The sequence below is a fragment of the Drosophila santomea genome, chromosome 3R (genome assembly GCF_016746245.2).
Source record: "Drosophila santomea strain STO CAGO 1482 chromosome 3R, Prin_Dsan_1.1, whole genome shotgun sequence".
NCBI classification, from domain to species: Eukaryota; Metazoa; Arthropoda; class Insecta; order Diptera; family Drosophilidae; genus Drosophila; species Drosophila santomea.
The window spans coordinates 14,450,666-14,470,622 of NC_053019.2; the positions used below are offsets into that span (position 1 = coordinate 14,450,666).

The 19,957-nt window shown below is 44.1% G+C and overlaps 1 protein-coding gene across 4 annotated transcripts; it reads right to left on the minus strand.

Annotated features, from left to right (window-relative positions):
* Positions 1-164: 164 nt before the first annotated feature.
* Positions 165-17,212, minus strand: LOC120452832 (organic cation transporter protein). Of its 4 annotated transcripts, none has more exons than XM_039637257.2 (8): positions 13,714-13,868; positions 12,781-13,126; positions 5,002-5,420; positions 4,689-4,935; positions 3,748-4,015; positions 3,238-3,529; positions 1,931-2,257; positions 165-1,863 (listed from the first exon to the last, which is right to left on the minus strand). In XM_039637257.2, exons 3-8 carry the CDS (start codon positions 5,404-5,406, stop codon positions 1,708-1,710), a joined length of 1,695 nt encoding a protein of 564 aa, XP_039493191.1. In that variant the 5' UTR covers positions 5,407-5,420; positions 12,781-13,126; positions 13,714-13,868; the 3' UTR covers positions 165-1,707. The 4 variants fall into 4 exon arrangements, with proteins under 4 accessions (XP_039493191.1, XP_039493189.1, XP_039493188.1 ...); XM_039637255.2 differs by having other exon boundaries at positions 13,703-13,868; XM_039637254.2 differs by having other exon boundaries at positions 13,696-13,868.
* Positions 17,213-19,957: the final 2,745 nt, after the last annotated feature.

Consider the following 19,957-nt stretch of genomic DNA (forward strand, 5'->3'; position numbering starts at 1 on the left):
GGGCATTGCCAGTATCGAAAAGCTCAACTTAAAGCTTGGACTACCCCACGATCAATCGATTTGGCATAGGCGCCTGCGGAAGCTTTCGCTCGACTTGAGTGGGATTCACTTCCTCCAGGACTTTCCTCCATATGAACACAATTGTTTCCGTTTCGTTTTTATTAATTTATTTATTTATGTTTTATTTTGACTCTATAATTGCGTTTGCTTTGGTAATTTTGATTTACAACAATTTTCATAAATTTATGCAAGTGTTTCGCTCAACACTCTAACTTAACAATTAATTTAATGTTGTTTTAGATTCGGGAATTCCGTTTGTTTGCAGCTCAATGAAATCTCTTACTAATGTCAAATACATAACAAAGCTGATATGATCTTAGCGGGTAAGTACAATAGGCAACAAAAAAATAAATGTAAAATAAGCGACAAAATATTGCGGAAAATAATACAAAATACAAATGAGCAACTAGGCAACTAAGCAAATAACAACTTGGTAGGTAAGTACAACAAGTAATTCAACAGGTTGGCTTTCTCTAATTGATTGTTTTTGTTTTTCTCTACATATACATATACATACACAAACGCACACATATCCATATACACATAATTGTATACATTGTTAAATGCATTATATTGAAAATTGATCTGTTCATTTCATATACATATATTCATATATTTGATGGCTCCAAACAGTAAAACTCCTTGTATGTCCTGTGCATGTCCACACACAAACAGACAATATATACAAATCCATAATTGACCGATACTTAGAAACTGATCTGTTGTAAATACGTTTTAGGGTAGACTATGGATTAATTGACTACAATTACTAGAGATTACAAATGGTCGCTTAAATCTGCCATTCTCATTTCTCTGGAAGATTGAGCTGCTCCTCTGCTTATTCATCTCGTATTTGGAAAACATTTATTAATAGACAACAAGAAGACGACGACGAGATTATGCATACGTTGAGATATTGACAAGACATATTGACAACATTATAATTTGTTATTTTTCTTCAAATTTTTGTTTGTGTGAACTTTAATTCGTTTGTAGTTGAATTGGAAATTCCGTAATTAAAGCGCTCTGTATTTACTGGGTAATTTCAAAAATGTTCCTTTTATTGTTCTTCCTAGGGAGGTTCCAATAGCTTCTGGCGCACTTTCATACAAACAAAACACTTCCATTTAAATAAAAATTATAAAATTATAATATAAATATACATAAGCCGTAATAAAATAAATTTGTAAGCTACCATTGCAAACCCTCCCTAAGGTTGGGTCAAATTTATAACCTTCGATGGGAACCGAAGAACTTAAGCTACTTCGAGTGTTTTTGGTAACATTCTGTGTGTTCTGTTCTCTGTTCTGTTTTCAGTACTTAGATTATGACATAAGCTACAAGCCATTGTTAGTTAATTGTTAAGATACATACTCACTACGTGCTACGCAAACAAGGTCCTGCCTGACATGGGACATTCTCTAGCGAATTGGCATTACTCTTGGACATTCATCGAATCGTTACCATACATTTTAGGTGGCTTCAGGCGGTGGATATGTCGGGTGGCGTGGCAGGTTGGGGGTTAAGTGGGGGGCAGAGAGGCAGCAACTGCGTTGGCTACGCTGACTTCTAATCGGCATACTTTGGACCAGCCAAAATACTTTGTTCCTCGGGGGCTGAGCAGGCTAGGATTGGCAATGGCGGTCATTACACCTGCTTGGCGGCACTGGCATTGGCATTGGAGCCACCCTGGTTATCTGTCTTCTGACGCACAGCAGTTTCGGGCAGGAAGAGCACCACAACGCCGCCAAAGATGCTCCAGGCGGTGAGCAGGGTCATCAAGAGATGACCCTCGATCTTGTTCTGAAAGATATACGTTCAGGGTTATGGGTAATCCTTATGGGTATGTCTCCGCAAAAGGAAAACTCACCAGGAGCGATAGGTAAGGAGTGAGGATCAGGGCCAAACCGGCGGCCACATTGCAGGCACCCACGCCCACATTGCGTATGGGCGTGGGATACAGTTCCGCCGTGTACACCGGCATGATGGTATTGCCAGCACTGATGGTGAACTTGCCCATCATCAGGAATGTGATCTTCAGCCAGAGCAGATCCGCATGCCCCTCGGTGATCGCCGCACAGCAGCAGGCGACGCCGGCACAGATCAAAGTGGCGCAAAAGAGCCACTTCTTGCCCACTTTGGTGATGATGTACATGGCCACGGCGATGGCGGGTATTTCGACTAGGCCAGCTAGCGCCTGCGGAAAATATAGATAAAACATAGTATTCAGGAGGGGATGTGGACGAGCAGGGCAAGTGGACAAGATGTCGGCTGGGCGCATTAAATCAGAGCGGCATCAAAGGTGCGCCCGGCGCTGTCAAAATAAATTATGCAATAAATTAGCCGAAAACATCGCTGTCACGCCCATTGTCGACTGCTGGACAGTGCTGAGCAGTTGGCTAGGAGAAGTCAGGAAAAATCGGACAACAAAGTACATATGTGCATCAAGTAAGGAGATGGATTTTTAGCCGATATTTCTAATTTTGTAAGAAACAAAAATGTATATTAAAATTTAAATGTACAGCACAGCTATTATATTATTCATATAAATAATGTTACCTGTACGGAAATTTTAAGACATGACGAACCTAAGATCTTTAGCCCACTTATTCCATTAGCTATTAGTTCCACTCAAAAAAAAACAAACAAACAGACAAGCATGGATTTCTGACTACATTAGATGGTTTAGCGCTTTAAAGCAATCAAATCCCGAACAAATGCCAAACATGCCGAGCATTTTGAACACTCAAGGCCCGCCAGCACTGTGCTCAACATTCTGCTGGCCAACTGCCAGGTGGAAGGGGCTAAGATGGCTGCGGGTGGAGCTGCGACCGCGGCAGGATTTATTTACTATATGGATGGTGGGTGAATGGGCGGTGGGTGTTGGGCAGTAACATCATAATTCGATTGCAAGCACATTTTCACGCCGTCCAGCCAAAGAACACTTGACATCGAACAGACAATCTTTAGTCAGCGTCTGATGGAATTGCTGACAAATCCAATTAGGGGGCCATCAGTTGGTGGACCTCTTGGCCATAGCTAAATGCCTGATTGCTCCTATATGTTGACAAGATTTCGGATGATGATTCCCAGGCCGTCGCCGATGATTTGCCTAAGTGGATTTCCCTGAGCCCAATCTGCGTATACTTGGCACAACTGGAAAGCAGCACAACTCACCGAATTCAAGTAGACATTGCCGCCAAAGGAGCTCATGTTGAGAATAATGCCGTAGTAGACCAGATTCATGGTGAACCAGATGCAGAAGAAGCAGATGGAGATGCGGCGCAGGTAACTGGAACGGAACAGGTAGGTAACATCCTGCGTACTGCTCTCCTGCGTCGGCGGCGTCAGCTGATAGTCGGCGGGTAGCTGGCGACCATTGAACTTGGCGGCCGCCTCAATGATGCGACGCACTTCATCGATTCGACCCTTGACCAGCAGCCAGCGCGGCGATTCCGGCACCACAAACCTAAAGTACACAAGCACCCAAATTTAATCAAAGAAAATTTGGCGCAGGAAACATGTGCGGCGTGAAATATGCCACTCTGTTTATAGTGGGCTACCACCCACGCGCTGTTTTCTTATTTATTCACATGTGTTCACATGTGATCTATAGTATATACACATCTGTCTTCGTGTCATACATTATGCTGTTAGTTTACCTGTCCAAAGCGATCAAAGACTTACCAAAGAAAGCACAGGAAGATCCCCGGAATGCCGATACACAGCTGTAGGCGTTGATAGTCCTGGGTCAGATAGGCCAGGCCCGAGATGATCATGTACGAGATTGGCAGTGGAAACAGGTTGTACATTCCGGCGATGGTTCTCCACTTGCCATCCACATACTCAATGGCCAGGATCAGACCGGAGTAGGTGACCGATACCGACACCAAGCCAAGCAGGGCGCGAAGTGTGAGATAGAGCTCAAAGGAGCTGCAGATATAGAGCCAGAGACCTAAAGAGAATATACAAGGAAAATACACATATACGATTTTCTGATAATTTAAACAAGTTTAGGAAATGGTCAAAGATGAGAGAATACCACGTATACGAACACGTAATCCAAGCCAGTGCTTGAAATTCAATTCTGCAGATAGCAATTGCAATAGCAATTAACTTTTATTAAAGATTTTACATTTATAGTAAATGAAAGTTAGGGTGGTCATAAGTTGAACAGTTAATTAACGCTTTAAGGAATTTACTTGGAATCCCCAGCAGCCTCGCAATCAAAAGCAATTCCGCACACGTGCCCACCCTCGATGCCAGTCCCTCATTAGTAATGTCCTTTCGAATGCAAATTTCAATTATACATTGTGAGAGATTTAATCAACAAGGACAACAAGGCTGCCAAGAGCCAGGCAGCCACAACTGCAGCAACGACCACCTCCACCTGACAGCCCGGCCCCACAAAACCCGCAGAGAGGCACTCGATGTGCTCGTGTTGACCCCCCGACATGGCCAAGTTCACAGTCAACGGAGGAGGACATCGTCAGGGCCAATGTCGGTGTGACTTCCGTATATTCAGGGGTATCCATGAGGTGGGCTGAGGTGGCCATAGTGTGCATGTGTGTGTGTGTGTGTGAGGAGGGGGGTACTGAAATGGCCTTTATGCCTCGAGAGACACTCACCGAATATGGTCTGCAGCACGGCCGATATGAAGAGCATTGTCTTGCGGCCGAACTTGTCCGATAAATAGCCGGAGATAATGCCACCTGTTGCCACGCCCAGCAGGAAGAACATCTCGGCCACGTTCTTCAGGTGTTCCTTCTCGCACACCAGATCCCACTGCGACGTCCAGGTGTTCCCGACATTGTCGTTCGTCTCGTACTCCCATTTCTCGCAGGCCACCAACTTTTTGTCCATCTCCGGCGGAGTCTAAATCAATAGCGATGTATATTAGCAAAGGTTTCTATCCTGAACCACTGGTGTTTAGAGTCTCACCTTCCAGTCTGATGGCAGCGTGGTTTCATTGCTCACTTGACTCCAATCGATACCCTCCCATCGCCGGCAATTGTCGACGGAGCCACTCAAGTTCCGCCAGGTGGCCACTGGCATCTGCTGGAATTGCGCTGGCCGCTGGCACCAGAAGTCCTTGTTGGCCGCCTGGTAGATGGACGAGGATATGTGGAAGGTGTTGGGCACCTGGAAGAGCGACAGCAGCACCGTCATCAGCAACTGCCACTTGCCGTAGTGGCCCATCAGGTCGCCGATCACGTCGGTCTCGTCCTCATCGTCCGCCGGATCCAGTCCGCTCACCGCCGCTGCCGGCGACTGAGGCGTCGCTGTCTGCTGTTTGGGCGGGATGGTGGGGCTGGTGGTGGGAGATGGTTTGGCGGAGTCGTGCATGATGCACAAAGGAACTGAAATGAGAAACGAGACCATGAATCATCAATGAAAGAACTCTAATAGGCTAAATTTTAAGGATCTTTAAAGTATAGGCAATCCTTAATTAATTTGGGGTTAACAAGTTCTTATATTCCTCAAAATATATGTCACGAATATAGTTTGTTTGGTAGTGAAATTAATGATATCATAGGAACTAGTTACTAATGCTTTATTTCTATATCAACCGTTGATAAATAACTGGCAAAGATGCAGATTGACTTAAAGGAACATGCAAATAATCGACTTCTGCGGGCAGGGGAATTAATTTTATTGCCCGTGTCAGGAGCACACAAAGGAGCAATTAGTTAAGTGGTCAGTGACTGGCCATAAACCAACTAGGAGTCGAAGACGGAGGCCAAAGCCTCTCAGAAACAGTCCGAATGCAGTCAAGTCAAGCGGCTCTATTTCATTTATTAGGACAATCCCCCCGCTTCCATCTGCCCCCTTGAAGGGTTCTGATGCCCAAGTCCGAGTCCGGTCATTGGTCAACCTGCGTTCGATGGAATTCAATCACGTTGGAGGCGATTAACTACAGCAGCCGGAGACCAGCAAAGCAAAAGCAAAAGTTGGTGCTGAGCACCGAGAATGGCGAACTGAACTGAACTGAACCGAACCGAGCTAGCACTACAAAGTAAAAGAATAATAGCCAAGATTTAATGTAATTGCGTCGGGGTGGACGGAGGTAGGAGGTAGGAGGAGTATGAGGCGGATGAGGAGGAGTAGGTTGCTCCTGCCATGTTCGTGTCCTTTGCTCAGTTTGCTAGTTGAACCTCTACCCCATCCATTCCGTTCGCATCCTGCCTCCGCTTTGCTCTGTTTGCGTTTTCTTTTGTGGCCACTGACCAGTGGGGCTTTTGTAGCGCATTGGCTTTGTCTGGGATTTGCCCGGAATGGGTCCATATATACCAGATATGGCTGAATTGAGCCCGCGGCCCAAGTAGCCGAAGGTATCAATGCCCGAAAGTAGGCAGCAGGCTGGCAAAGTTTTCGTCTTGAATTAGCCGACTTAAATGTTTAATTCCGTTCAGTTGATTTATCTGCGGGGTATTAGTAAGCCAAATTAAGCAAGCACGCAGCTAAAGGATTTGGAATTATTCAATAAGCTCGTAGTAGACTTACTCCACTATGTGTCACTAAGTAGGATTTTCTTAATCCCGTTTAGGAGTCCACACTTCCGCTAGCTCAGTAACAGCTATCTAATAGTCCAGCAACTCTTGTTTCTTATTAAATCTAAAGTAATTAAGTGTGCCTAAATTATACACAAGTGAATCGTACTCTTTAAAACTATGAGCAATATCAAATCTCTCTTTTCACATGACTTGTCAACAGCATGGATATCACCATGTGTCCCCATGAATCAAGTTCTCGCACATATCAATCAACGGAGCCAACATTTATGGCACAATTCCCGGGAGCCGTTAGTTAAATTTGCAAATGCCCAGGCGCCGGGGGGCGTGTCCAAACCCCCGGAAGAGATATTCCATTTAGGAGGGGACTTAGCATATGTGGCCTGTGGCCAGTGGCCGCCACACCGCATCACAGTGGCTGAGGCAGCAGCAGCAGCAACAGCAGCAACAGCAGCAGAAGCTGCAGCAGTGGTTGTGGCAGTAAAACTCACGCCATACGCCGCACGTGATAAGCAGTTGAGCGCACATTTTCACGCACTTGTAAACAGGAATAAGCGAAGCGTGTCCGCGAAAAGCCGCGGGCTGGAGCGACCACCCACCCGCCCACTCCATCCTATGTCGCCGTTGCCTGGCAGGATAATTAATTATCAATTTTATGGGCCACCCCTCCACCTCCTGGCCAGCTGCAGTTTGCAGTTTGCAGTTGGCTCGAGCTTTTGGCCAGAGTTACTGGGAGTTACTGGGCGGCTGCTGTCGCAGATGCAAGTGCCACTGCCACTGCCACTGGTGTCCGCCGAAGGTCGTCGCTACGTCGCCATGTCGTGTATGTGATGTGGGCACAACGGCTCAATTTCAATGCTATAAACTACGTCGTCGTCGTCGTCGTCGCCGTTTACCTTCAACTCGCGGCGCACATGGCGTATGTGCAATATCATGGCACGCTGAAAATAACGCTAATTGCATTCAGCAGCTGTTGTCGCTCTGGTCACACCCCAGTTGTCCATTCGGGCCCCTATTCCTGCCCAGCTTCCCATTCGCTAGAAATTTGCTGGTATGACAAATCGACAGATTCCTGGTTTGGGGAATTAATCAATTTAATAAACTAATTGGAAGCTGTCGAAGATGAATTAGTCCTATAATTCGTCCCTGCGCAGGCTTTAATTGCAAATAATTGGCGCGCGGATTTAATTGGCTCAACAAAATATTTCGGAAAGTAAGTTAAATATTGAATATGTTATTGTTATCCAATAATAAAATAAAAGATTTTATAGAAGTTAACTGTCTACTTTCTAGAAGTGATGAGCTCTTAAATGTATTGAATTTGTGTTCTAATGTGCACATTAATATTAATGGGATTTATTTATACATTCAAGCGATATATGAATGTTCCACTCAATCAATTGCCTAGCTTAAAGCTAAAAACTGGTTCAAATCGCTCTTTCCTATTTTGTATGCATATCAGAGCCCATTGTACTGCCATAGATAGTACTTTATAGACAGTTTCACACCCCATGCAAATCAAACAGCAATGGCCCATGTAAAATTGCTAATTACGATAACATTGCAGCCATAAATAATAAATTATAATGCCAAGCAAGATCATAAAAGTGCATGCACATCCCGTTCCCACTGGTGGTGTCCACATATCTGCGAATTCCCAGGGAGCTGGAAAAGATCTGGAGGCGGATGCGTCTGGGCGCGATCTCTTGACACGCTCCACCAGAGCCAGGGCGCCTCAATTGAACACGATCCACACAAGCTCCTCTAATAATGATTTGTTTCAATTGAAAAGTCAATGCCAGAGCTCTCTCCCACTAGCCATTAATAATTCGCTTAGCTTTCATTCGTGGTTAATTAAAAATAGCGACGAAATACGGCGCTAAAGACAATTGACAACGGGTGATAGAGAGTGTGCGTCTTTCTTGCTACTCATATTTGCATAGAAATGCGAGAAACTATTACCGCTGGTTGTAAAATATTAATGAATAATAAATTTAATTAGCCGAAAGTGTGTGTGCGAGCGAAGTTTCCCTAGCAATTATGGCGTTTTGTATTTCACACAGATAATGAACACTTTTTTTGGTATTTCCCTCTATGAAATATAAAAACCTACTAAGGGATAATCAAATAAAGATTAAATTAAGTTTTGATGTATATGTTTCGGTATCCGTTGTTAAAGATTTAATAATATGCTCAATAATCAATGTTTATTTGAATTCCAGTAGATTTAACATAAGAATTCTTTCAATACTTTAGCCAGTACCTTACATTTAACTAACTGATCCCCGTCCATCGGAGTTTTTAAGGCAGTTTAGGTAGCACAATGACAAATTGCGGGGGGCTTCCCCAGGCAATTACGACTAGCCGAGTGTAGATAATCAGGAATGCGAAAGAATCTCATAAGCGTCATAGTCACAAAAGCCGAAATGTGCTAAATATTTCTAATACAAAGGCAAGCGTTTAGCTCTGGGGAGCGAAGAGGTGGGGTGGGGCGGCTTTTGGGTGGGTGGCTGCTGCTATGGCTGCTGGCAGGAGAGGCAGACAAATTGCCGCTGTAATTAGCCGTCATGCATATAAAAGTGCATTCACTTTCATGCCATGATAGAAAAGAGAATGGAGAGTGCCGAGGGGCGGGACGAAATGGGTTGGGATGGTATGGGTTGGGTTGGGTTGGTGATGATGATGATAATGATGACGCCTGCATCTGCATTTGTGCAAGCGTGGCTCGGTGACGTTGCCAGCTAATTTGCACATTTATAGGATTTGATTTGTTTATTATGCATTCACCGCTGCAGGGGGCGAAGGGGGGGGGGGGGGGGGGGGAGAGAGAGGTACGTGATGGCGAGCGAGTGCTGCCAAGTGGGTAATAGTAATCTTCAGACACTTGCACGCAGCAACGAGCTGCGCTTCCGTTTCTCCGACAAGTGCCCTCAGTGCGGATGAGCGATGACGATGGCGGCTGGTGGTTGGGGGTTTGCAGGAGCGGGACGACATCCCGCCGGATGATTGCCAGTCATAGTATGGCATTGGCCAGCCCCACTTCATCACTTGTCAGACTTATTGCAGCTGTATGACAGCCGCTTTCGGATAAGTAACATCAGCGCTGCACCACGGGGCGTATGCGCAACGTCTAACGAATTGCATTTAATTCTGCCGGCTTCTGGTTGCTGCCTGCTGCCTGCTAGTTGCCTGTGGCGATAGTAAATAATGGCAATTCAAATTCGATTTACGCCCGCACAACGCACTATTTTCAGTATAAATAATGCCACTTTAACTTTCTATATCGCCGATTTGCGCACGAACGTGCCCGAAACTACCGATAATTGTTCGATCTTCTGATGGGTGAAATTTACGACCTCACGCCTTGCCATTAACACAATTGATTTTGGCACTGGGTAAACAAATTCAAAAACGAATCCATAAACAACACGAATCCGATCCGGCCGCTTGAGCCAGAAAACTAATACGACTAATTTCGAAGTAAATCAGCCAATAAATGAATGAATTTACTCCCAAACCTTGCGTTTTACGGCCATTTTTCCGGAGAAAAACAAATGCAAAGGAAATATACGAATCGACTTCGAATAGGCTGCTTCTCCGTCCAAAGAAAACTTTGACCGTCATTAAAATCCAAATTTCAGGCATCATAAATTTTGAGAAAAACAAGTCTAGCGAATTATTCATATTAAAATTGGTGTTAACATATTTTAGATGATTTTTCGTAAACATGTGTAAAACATTGTTTGAATATACGACGTATAATTTGAAAACCATTGGTATCGTTGAATTCTTACATAATTTTGTCAACTAACTCTCAAACTGAGAAGCACTAAAAACATTCACCTAATGTTTGGCAAATGAAGTCCTGGCCATAAAAAAGAGCATATGTCAGCCATTTTCATATCAATGCGAAAACACATTTGCAACTTTATAGGCCCGGCCAAAGCCACAAAGCCCTCGAACACATTTGATTGCCACAAATTGAAGGCAGCTTGACAATTTTGTGTGATCGGATTTCGTAAAATGGCACATTTTCACAAATTTTCAAATGCCAAAATCATTACAATGAAGTGTGCTCCCCTTCGCACAAGCCCACTCACGAACAAGGATCAAATCAATTCGAATCAATTGCAAAGGCAGCCACAAAGTATTTGAAAGTTTTTATGAGGTGGGCGTTTTGTTTCCACATCTGTGCGTGCATGTGTGCCTGTTTGTCGATATATTATGCAAATTTCAGCTACCTTTGGGTGGCTCATGGCTTATGGCTCATGGCTCATGACTACACCCCGCCTACATCACTCACTCACAAGTAAATTCATCTCAAAACCGTTCATCTGCGGATATCTTTTATTTAGCAAGAATTGCGAGTGGGGCAGCATTTGGGGAGGTGGAGGTGGGTTGGTGGAAACATTGCAATATGGCAATTCCGTTTTGTACTCGTTCACTTTGGAAGGGTCCTTACTGGCTTCCTTCCGCTTGCCGCCTACCGTGCAGCTGCTGCTGGAATGTCCTGCCCAGTTCAGCTCAGTTCAGTTCAGTTTGGCTTGGTTTGGTTTGGTTTGGTTTGGTTGGTTCGGTTCGGTTCAGTTGAGTCCGGCCCTGGCTGCATTTTGCTGTAAACAAAGTCAGAGATGCGATGCACAGGATACAACCGGACTCGCAGCCGGAATCGGTCCAGTGTTGTAGTGTACTACAAAGGAATATAGGTCATCCAGCCATGGGCGAAATTGAGCTAACAAAAGGTATATGGGTACTCCATTTAAAAGTCACATGCTATCCGTCAATAATGTTTACTAGTTAAACAAATATTTTATATTCTGGTAGAAAATTGTTTCCAAGAAAGCTCTTTGGCTCTAAGAGGAAATCTCATTCTACCGAGAAATACTCAAGTGGTCAAACATTTAACCACTGTCAATCAAAACTATACTTTCGCATAGGGTATTTCCCATTTCGTTGACCAGTCTTTTTTTTGGATTCATATTTGGTATCTGTTTAGCTACACTCTTAATGTAAATCCGTATGGATGTCTAAGTGAGTGCCCGCTGCCGATCCATTGTTGTCAACATGAATTCACAATTCTATTTCCATTTGGACTTGTCGGTCGTTGGTGATGGCTATAGGGCCCTGCCCTTGCTCCGCGGCTCGTGTCTTGTTAATCGAATAGCAAATCGTTTGGCAATTTCAAATTTTGCCAGCTAAGCAGTCATCTGCCGCCCCAACAGCCCCCGTCCCCACCATCAACCCCGCCCCTCTACTGTTGGGTCGCGCGCCTTTTTGATTAGAATTTCCATTTCAAAGTGCGCACTGATTTGCTACTTTTATGCGCTTCCAATCAATGGCAAGTCGGGAGTCAAAGCATCCGCCATTAGCATAATCTTACGGCAAGGAGTGGGTGGGCCAGGCGCCAGGTGATTGCCAGCTATGTTTGTTTGCCTGCCCCCCCTTGACCTCCGCACCTGACAGTCAGTGGCGTGCATTGTCAGGACTCCCATGCCCATTGGAATATGCTTGTGAGCTACTCAATATGTTCAATGCTGGGTTATGTGTCTCGTGGCTCAGCCTTGTGGAGTTTTCTATTTCATTTTCACGAGCCCTTTTTGCTTCTTAGCCTTTTGCCTTGAGTGACCTTAAATTGTCAAAGGAAAATCATGTTTTATAAGGTCTCAGTACTTAAAACAATATTTTTTAAATAATGTATAACTATTTTACTAAGGCGATAAGACTTTTCATAGAATCATAAAAGTTGCCAGTGTGCATGTTAGTCGATATGAGCTGGCCACTTTTAAAGACTATTTCCGTTTATGTCATTTATGGTTACCATTAAGGGGGAAATCCTCGAGGCAAATTCGGATCCTTGGAGTGGGATGAGCAAATTCTACCCGAGGGCCTGAAGCTGGCTTCAACAATCTGTCAGGATAAAGTCATTGTCGTTGTCATTGTTGTTATCCCGCTGTTGTTCTTGTCGATGTTGTTGTTGTTGCAAGAGCCAAACAAATAGACTCGGGCGGGGAAGACAAAAAAAACAAAGTCACAGAGGCAGAGGCAGAGCAAGAAGGCAAGGAAAAAAAGGCGCACAAATAAACAAAGGAGAGCAAAGCAAACGTCGCTGGCGGCACGTCCGCGAGCAAGGATGCCAGGACATACGAGTATATTCACACATCCCCCGTTGCCAACGTCGCCAGGCAGCCTGTGTGCGTAATGAGCTTACCTTATGGAGAGACAAAACAAGTTGCTGCGGGTGTTGCTGCTGTGCTGCTGGTGTTGCTGGTGTGGCAGGTTCGGGCGCAGCCAATCCTGCAGCACGCGTCCTGCTGCACAATTGGCAGGGCTGATGGCGACTTCCTAGCGCGTTTCCTGTGGCTGCCTCTCGTTGTTTTGATGGTGTGTGTCTGTCTGTCTTGGCGCGGAAATCCGTCGCACGCTCGTCGTTTTATATTATTTTTTTTTTTGTTTTTTTTCACTTTTTGAATAAATTTACGGCTAGAGGCGCACTAAACGGAAGCTGACACATAAAATGCTGTCTGATTTTACGAGCGTCTACGGCCCTACGTTCTCTAGGGAATATGCGAATATACACGTGGTTAGGTGGGGGAGCACAGCATTTGCTTCGCTACTAATTCGATGCATTTCGGTTATTACTCATACGCAGCGTGGTACGGGGCATGGAAATTGATTCGCGCGCGCGTTTTCCCGTTGCTGAAGCAAGAGCAATTTGCAATTTGGACAACCGTAAATAAGTGACGGCGAGCAGCGGCACTCTAGTAAATAATAACGCGAAATTATAATAACAATAATAGGTTGATATTATGAAATGAAATTTTAAAGCGGTGGTGTGTGGGCTGCCGCTGCCCGCTCGCATTATTTATGGGTTGTCCAAACATTGTCTGGCGGAATTGTCTTTGGGCGGAATCATGAATCTATGTGTTAGCACATCTCAACGGAACTCAGTATATATAGCATGATTGTTGCCACTCGCATTTGTTGCTATTGCTGTTGCTGTCGCTCTTGTTTTATTTATTTAATTTTATACTATGCGCACTCACGCACCCACACCACGGATATCGGGATCTCGGAATCCCAGAATCTCAGAAACACAGAATCTCAGAGTTTTTGATTTTCGGACCTCGTACCGCTCTCGTACCGCTGGTGTTTTGGCTGTTGGCGGCAACAACAACGCTTCCTGCTCTTGATTCGCACTATTTCCTAGGCGCTGATGCTGAAAATGCGATTCGACTGGCGACGGCAAAGGGCGACTGTGGCGACCGTTGCGGCGTTCAAGTTCATCACACAACGACTGACCAAGAGCAACTGAGCGCTCGTCTCCAAAGCGAAGAACTTTTATAACCTTCCCCCCAGCGCCGCCCCCCGCCCAGCCTCACCCTCGCCACCGCCCCCACTGAACTGCGACGCCGGCAGCGGCGTCAGCAGATTCGTTGCTCGGATGCTGCCGCTTGGACCATTCTTTGCCAGCCGACGACGCCGTTGTTGCCTCTTGCGTTTTGTTGTTGCTTCTGCCTCTGCCGCTGCACCTGATGCGCGTTCTCTTCGAACGCTCTCTTAAGCTCTCTTCGTTACTCGATTCGGATTCGCGTGGCGCGCAAAACTGTTGCTGTTGTTATTTAATCGCCGGCACCGCTTCACTCGGCATTACTGCCATACACTACGCCCCACGGGGACTCCCCGGAATATCGAAGCTCATGGAAAAGGTAAAAAAATGTCATTTACGAACTGATTCGCTCGAGTACTTAATGTCCAAATCATTTTAAGATATTAAGTACTTTTTACTACCAAGCAATGCAAAAATTCTATTTAAACATAGTCATAGTTCAAATATTAGCCTGTTAAAATATAATACTATTCCCTTTGCATGAAAGAGTATCCTTTAATACAGCAAAAAATAAATAGATATGTGGAAGTTCTTCCACAATCCCGATTTGTTGACTCCAACCCACAACCTATCAACCGAAATAAGAGTGTTCAGTTTTCGACATCAACAAAGCGTTTTCGCTCCTCCTCTTGCACTTCCGCCTGAGGTGTAATGATATAAATCAATTGATGAAGGAGGAATGACTGTAGTTATATCCGATGTGTAAAGTGCAGTTTGACCGACAGCTGAACAGCAAACGGTGGCGGAGATCGAGGAAAATCGGCGGAGCGTGCCGAAAGATCGCCCGCCAACCGGCGATCAGCGGGTGTTTGGTCCTAATGTATCTATCCGTCAGCGGTCGAGACCAATTTGCCAGATAGATCACATCAAATATGATTCTGACAATTTGTTGACACTTCTGTATGTATGTAGTTTGTGGGGCTTTTGTTTTGTTTCTCGTATTTATTTTGGGGTAGATAGTTGACGATGATTGTTTAATGGCAATTTTCAATGCCTGGTTGTTCTGGGCGTTATAATTATAATATTGACAGAGATCTCCCCATCATGCATATCTCTGCCTCGCTTCTCTTTCGGCAATGGTCGAATAATTGTTGACGGAATTCGGCCACTGAGTGTGCTGCTTTGCGATTGATTTATGACTTCGGGGTCTGTGGGGTGCGCGCTTGTTTATTGTTATTTTGTCTCATTACGCGAAAATTTGTTATTTATTTGCTCAGAATATTACGAACGAAGACTAAGTTGCAAAGGTATTCCCACAACCGTCAAAGATAACAAACAAGAATCTTTGTTCGGCGGCTAAATTGTTGCTAATTGAATGCCATAAATGGTGTTAATTGTAAAGGCAAGCCTGGAGACTAAATTACTATTGCGATATCATTCAACAGTTAACATTATTAAATATTTTCAAAGCGTTATCAGCTTAGAAGTGGAAAATATTTGTTTTCTGTAAGGTAGGTAAGTCAATACTCTGATTAGCAATGTGATTCATTTTAAATATAATTCGACGTAAATGAAATCATGATTCATTCATCCTGTTGATTTCGGAAACGCCCTCATTCTTCTCAATGTTCTTAAAGAAAATATAATAAATTTCTCATCGCCGTCGTAGATTGTCAATTGGGAATTTTGAGTGATTAGACTCGTTAAAATTAGGTCACAAAATATATGAAGTGTTCATAAAAAATGTCGTATATGATGATCGATTGTATGTTGATTTAATAACGTTTATTTTCTAATTTGTATAAATTTTGTATTGTTACAAACATATCAATGATATTATTTAACTCTTTTAGTGTAAAATTGGAGCTCCCACGAGTTGAATGTTAAATAAATAAAATGCCATTGTTTGTTTTGAAATGTTTTATCAGTTTTTATACTTTCTTATTACCTTTCTGTTCCCACCCAACCCAACTTCCCACCCTTATTAAACATTGATTCACAGCTCAAAAATAAGCAGGGTAAATTATCGCATGCGATTTCTTGCCTTGCCTGCTAGAAAAAAGTACTTCCTAATCAATTTAAAACGCTCGTACAATAAAAATCACTATTATTTGCTGTTGTTTTGGTTTGGTTTATTGCTTTTCTAGCGGGGCAAATGGAATGCAAATTGTGCTGGATTTATTTATAATTTCCCAACGACAGAAATAATTTGCTATTGAGTGGGAAATCAAACAACACCGAGCTTTTATCAATGAACCAAGCTGAAATGGGGTGGGGTGTTTTTATATAGGAACAGCAATAAGGGAGGGGCTCGACTTGGTTTGGCTGACAGTCGTATCGGTTTCAATTTCAATTTCAGTCGAGAGTTTTGTTTGCTTTGATTTATACTAATATTCTAATTGGATTGGCGCTACACGTTTTCCATAAATTAAGTGGCATACAAATAATTCGCATTCACATTCGATCGGTGGGGATTACAAAGCAAAGTACGCAGTATGGCAGTATAGCACCCAAAAACCCCTGCATGCCCCTTCCCCCCACAAAAACTCCTTCTATATTGCAACGTGCAAGTGTCACTGATTTATGGCCAAGTGCGAGTAAATGTGTGTGAGTGTGCTGTGCCAGTTAGCTTGTTTTGACCAAGTTAACTGGTTTAATGGCCCAATGGGGAGCAGTGGTGGCAGTAGTGGCAGAAGTGGCATACTCACTTGTCCCGCTCCTGCTCCGTTGACTCCGCTCCTGCGGCGCCAGCAGCGGCAGCTCCAGCTCCATCGACGGGCTGTCGTGGGTTAAGCTCTTGCGTTTGGCCATCGCACTTGCCCGTCGTTTTGTTTATACTTCTTATATTGCCTTTTGATTAATGATCATATACTAATTAGCGAGATACGCGAATTGGCAAGGCCAGTTTTGATTTCAAATTCTATTTCCAGTTCTGGTTCGATTTCTGCACACTCGATTTACGACTTGGCGCCTTCTTCCCGCTCTTATCACGCTCGTGCGGCGCTTATCAAACCGGCATTGGCTGGGTCCCGCTGGGGGACTGTGGGGACTGACTGAGCGACCAGCGGGGCACTAGGGCTAGGGTGCTCGGAATAGGAGCTATTCACTCCGTTGCCCCACATAAATCACGTTCCAATTAACCGAAATTGGCCAGACGTGTTGGCATTCGGTGGCATTACTACTGTCCAGTAGTTCCACAACAATAGCTCAATGGGATCCCCGATAAAACTCGGGATGATCCAGGCACTACGGCGGGATTGGTACTGCCTCTTGGCGCGACGTGTGAACTGAACGGCGAACGGGGGCTAACTGACCGACCAACCGACTATTGGCTGGCTGGCTGGCTGGTCAGCAAAGCCCCCAGAGTCTGAAGCGATTGGCGTCGCCATCGGCTGGGGCTACCAAAATTCACGATTCAACGGCAACATTCCGCCGCAGAAGAGGGTACTGTATGATTTCTCATATGCTTGCAGCACGCCAGAACGAAATCTGGCCAAGTGCCTGGGTTGTTAACACCCCATCAGAAATTCTTTAAAAAATCGTTTCACTTACTGTGGCCTATGCATGTGCCGATCAAAACTGTTAGCTTAAGCGGTCTTTCCTTCTTATCTATTTAAAAGTCAAGCCAAACTCCCCTTTATACGACTTTAAAGCTCCCCCAAAATATTATAAAATGTGTACAAACATAAGAGCAAATTATCATTAAAATTATATTAAATTGTAAGAACTGAAATAATAATTTTAGGAAGTCTAGTATGTTGCAAAGACAATACAGGTACATGAACATAAATTCATTATTTATTTAATTTGTTAGAGTATTTCAACTTCGCCTGGTCCCCAAATGCATTTCGTTTTTCTTGTGTGTACTTTTTTTGCATGGCTTGTTTGTTTTGGTTTTGTTTTACAATTCACAGCAAAAAGAACAGCAGCAAGTTCGTATATTTGGGGGTTCATTAAAATGTATTTACACGTTCATTGATTACTAGTTTCGAACCGAAAGCTCGCATGTTTGCTCATTGAGAAGTGATGTGAAGTGCGCGGGCGACAGCTGAATGCCATATGCCATCCCCGCCTGAATCTGTAAGCCTCATTGAACTCGGTCGGCCATCAATATTTTTCTGTGATTTCAGGTGGTCTTGATGGTTCCGACGTGACAAGATATGCAAATTTCAAAGAAGTGCCCTGAAGTTTGCCAAAACCGAGGTCAGTTTAAATCACCTTAAGCGTAGATATTTTTTGAAATATTTTATTTATGAATTGGCGTAATCTTATTCGTTTAGCCAAGGAAATATAAAGAACCCAAGTTTAAACTTTTGTATTTGCACGCCAGGATGTCACAGAGAATTCGCACTTTAAGCCCCTGAAATAAGCCCTGTATGAAAAGCTCAAACGAAAAACCAGGAAGACAATTTTCCAACCAATTTTCCATTTCAAGCTCCCACGAGAAGCTTTCCGGTTTTCAAGCTGAAACTCACCTCAACAGCCGGCGCCAAGAATGTTTGCTTTTCCCAGGATACTCTGGCACGGCGAATCGAAGCGCATGGCTTCGAATGGCAGGGACTTAGCACGCATTAAACAACATCAAAATAAACAAACAATTTCGCAGACAATTGCTCCGAGGCAGTTTGAAGCAGCCGCAACGAATTGCGGTCGAGGAGCGGAGGGAAATTCGGAGTGGTGTGGGATTATCCTTGCGGAAGAGTGCGCGGTGCTTGGGTGGTGTGCCACCACTGAGATTCACAAACTGGATTGGCTCTGGTTTGGATGCAAGGCGCTAATCGATATGTACCAGACAAAGGTCCTGCGTCCTGCGGCCTGCGTCCTGCCAGTAACTTCAACGGGGATGGCCTGCGGTTGATGGGTGCGTTTGCAACTCCTTGACACCATCAATCTGTTTTCTTTATTGGGCCAGTGTGTGAGAACCATTTGATTCAATTATGCCGACTGACTGATCTCAGATAATCTTTTGGTTACTCACAAAAGAACTCTGTCAGAAGATTTTAAGTTTATGCAGTACTAACATCGATTAGGTTTGAACTTTGATTTAAACTTTAATTTAAACTTTAATTTAAACTTTGACGACAACTTCAGCAGTGCATGCATATACAAAACTAATTTGCTTTTAATCAGTTTGATTAATTGATTGTTGTTATGTGATTGTAAAGCACAACGTTCTAGAGATTAGTTTCACAATATTATTTTAGGAACTTTTTTGGCAGATAGTTATGGTACTAGGTTCCAAGTTCAATCTAAGCTAGTAGGTCAAAATACGAAAGCATTTTTACTATATTTCCACAACTTTCCCACTCAATTGGCCATAACCCTAACTTACGCTTATAACCCTTAGCTAAATTGGCCTGTTCCGTACAGCTTAATACTCTTATATGCAAATCAAATGGGTTTAGGATATTCATTCTATTTATTTTTGGTTTTCCCACAGTTCGTGATTTACACTTCCTTGGGTGCACTCGTTTGAAATGCGATAATTTAATTGTGGTGCGATGACAAGTCCACCTCAATGGGCTTTGGTTAGGGTTAGGGTTAGGATTAGGGGAAGTACCGGTCTGAGGGGCGGCTTTCCTGCGGCAATTGCAAAAGTTAAATTAACAATCGTGTTTACATTGGTTGGTAACAAGATTTCACTTAAGAATGTCAGCTTTGTTCGCGGCACCACATTCATATCTCCAGCTCAATCGGTCCTAACTCGGATGCTGCACAGGATTCGGGCACTTACCCTCCATCAAAGATGATTACTGTCATCAGAGCCCAGAGTTCTGGGTGCGAGGGGTGTGCGAAGTGTGCGCCGACGCGTGCGACAAGCAAATTTGTCTGGTAATGAAAAGGTTTGCGCATCCGCATCCCTGACATATTGCCGGTCCTGTTCTTTTGTTCTGCGGATCGGACTGCTCGGGATTTTCGCGCCTCGGGTTAGGGCACGTGACCAGGTCGCCCGGCTGGGCGGGGTTTCTCCACTTTGACGTGGCTGACGTAGGTAATTTGCGAGCAAACCAAAACATCAAATAAACATAATTCAATTTCAACAATTGCCCCGTGACGA

Bases quoted from the DNA above. Each gene is read 5' to 3' on its own strand.
- LOC120452832 (XM_039637253.2), bottom strand. From the start codon at position 16,710: ATGGCCAAACGCAAGAGCTTAACCCACGACAGCCCGTCGATGGAGCTG. The intron at 4,936-5,001 runs GTGAGACTCTAA...CTATTGATTTAG, and splicing joins CGCTGCCATCAGACTGGAAG to ACTCCGCCGGAGATGGACAA. The intron at 2,258-3,237 runs GTGAGTTGTGCT...TATTTTCCGCAG, and splicing joins GCAATGTCTACTTGAATTCG to GCGCTAGCTGGCCTAGTCGA.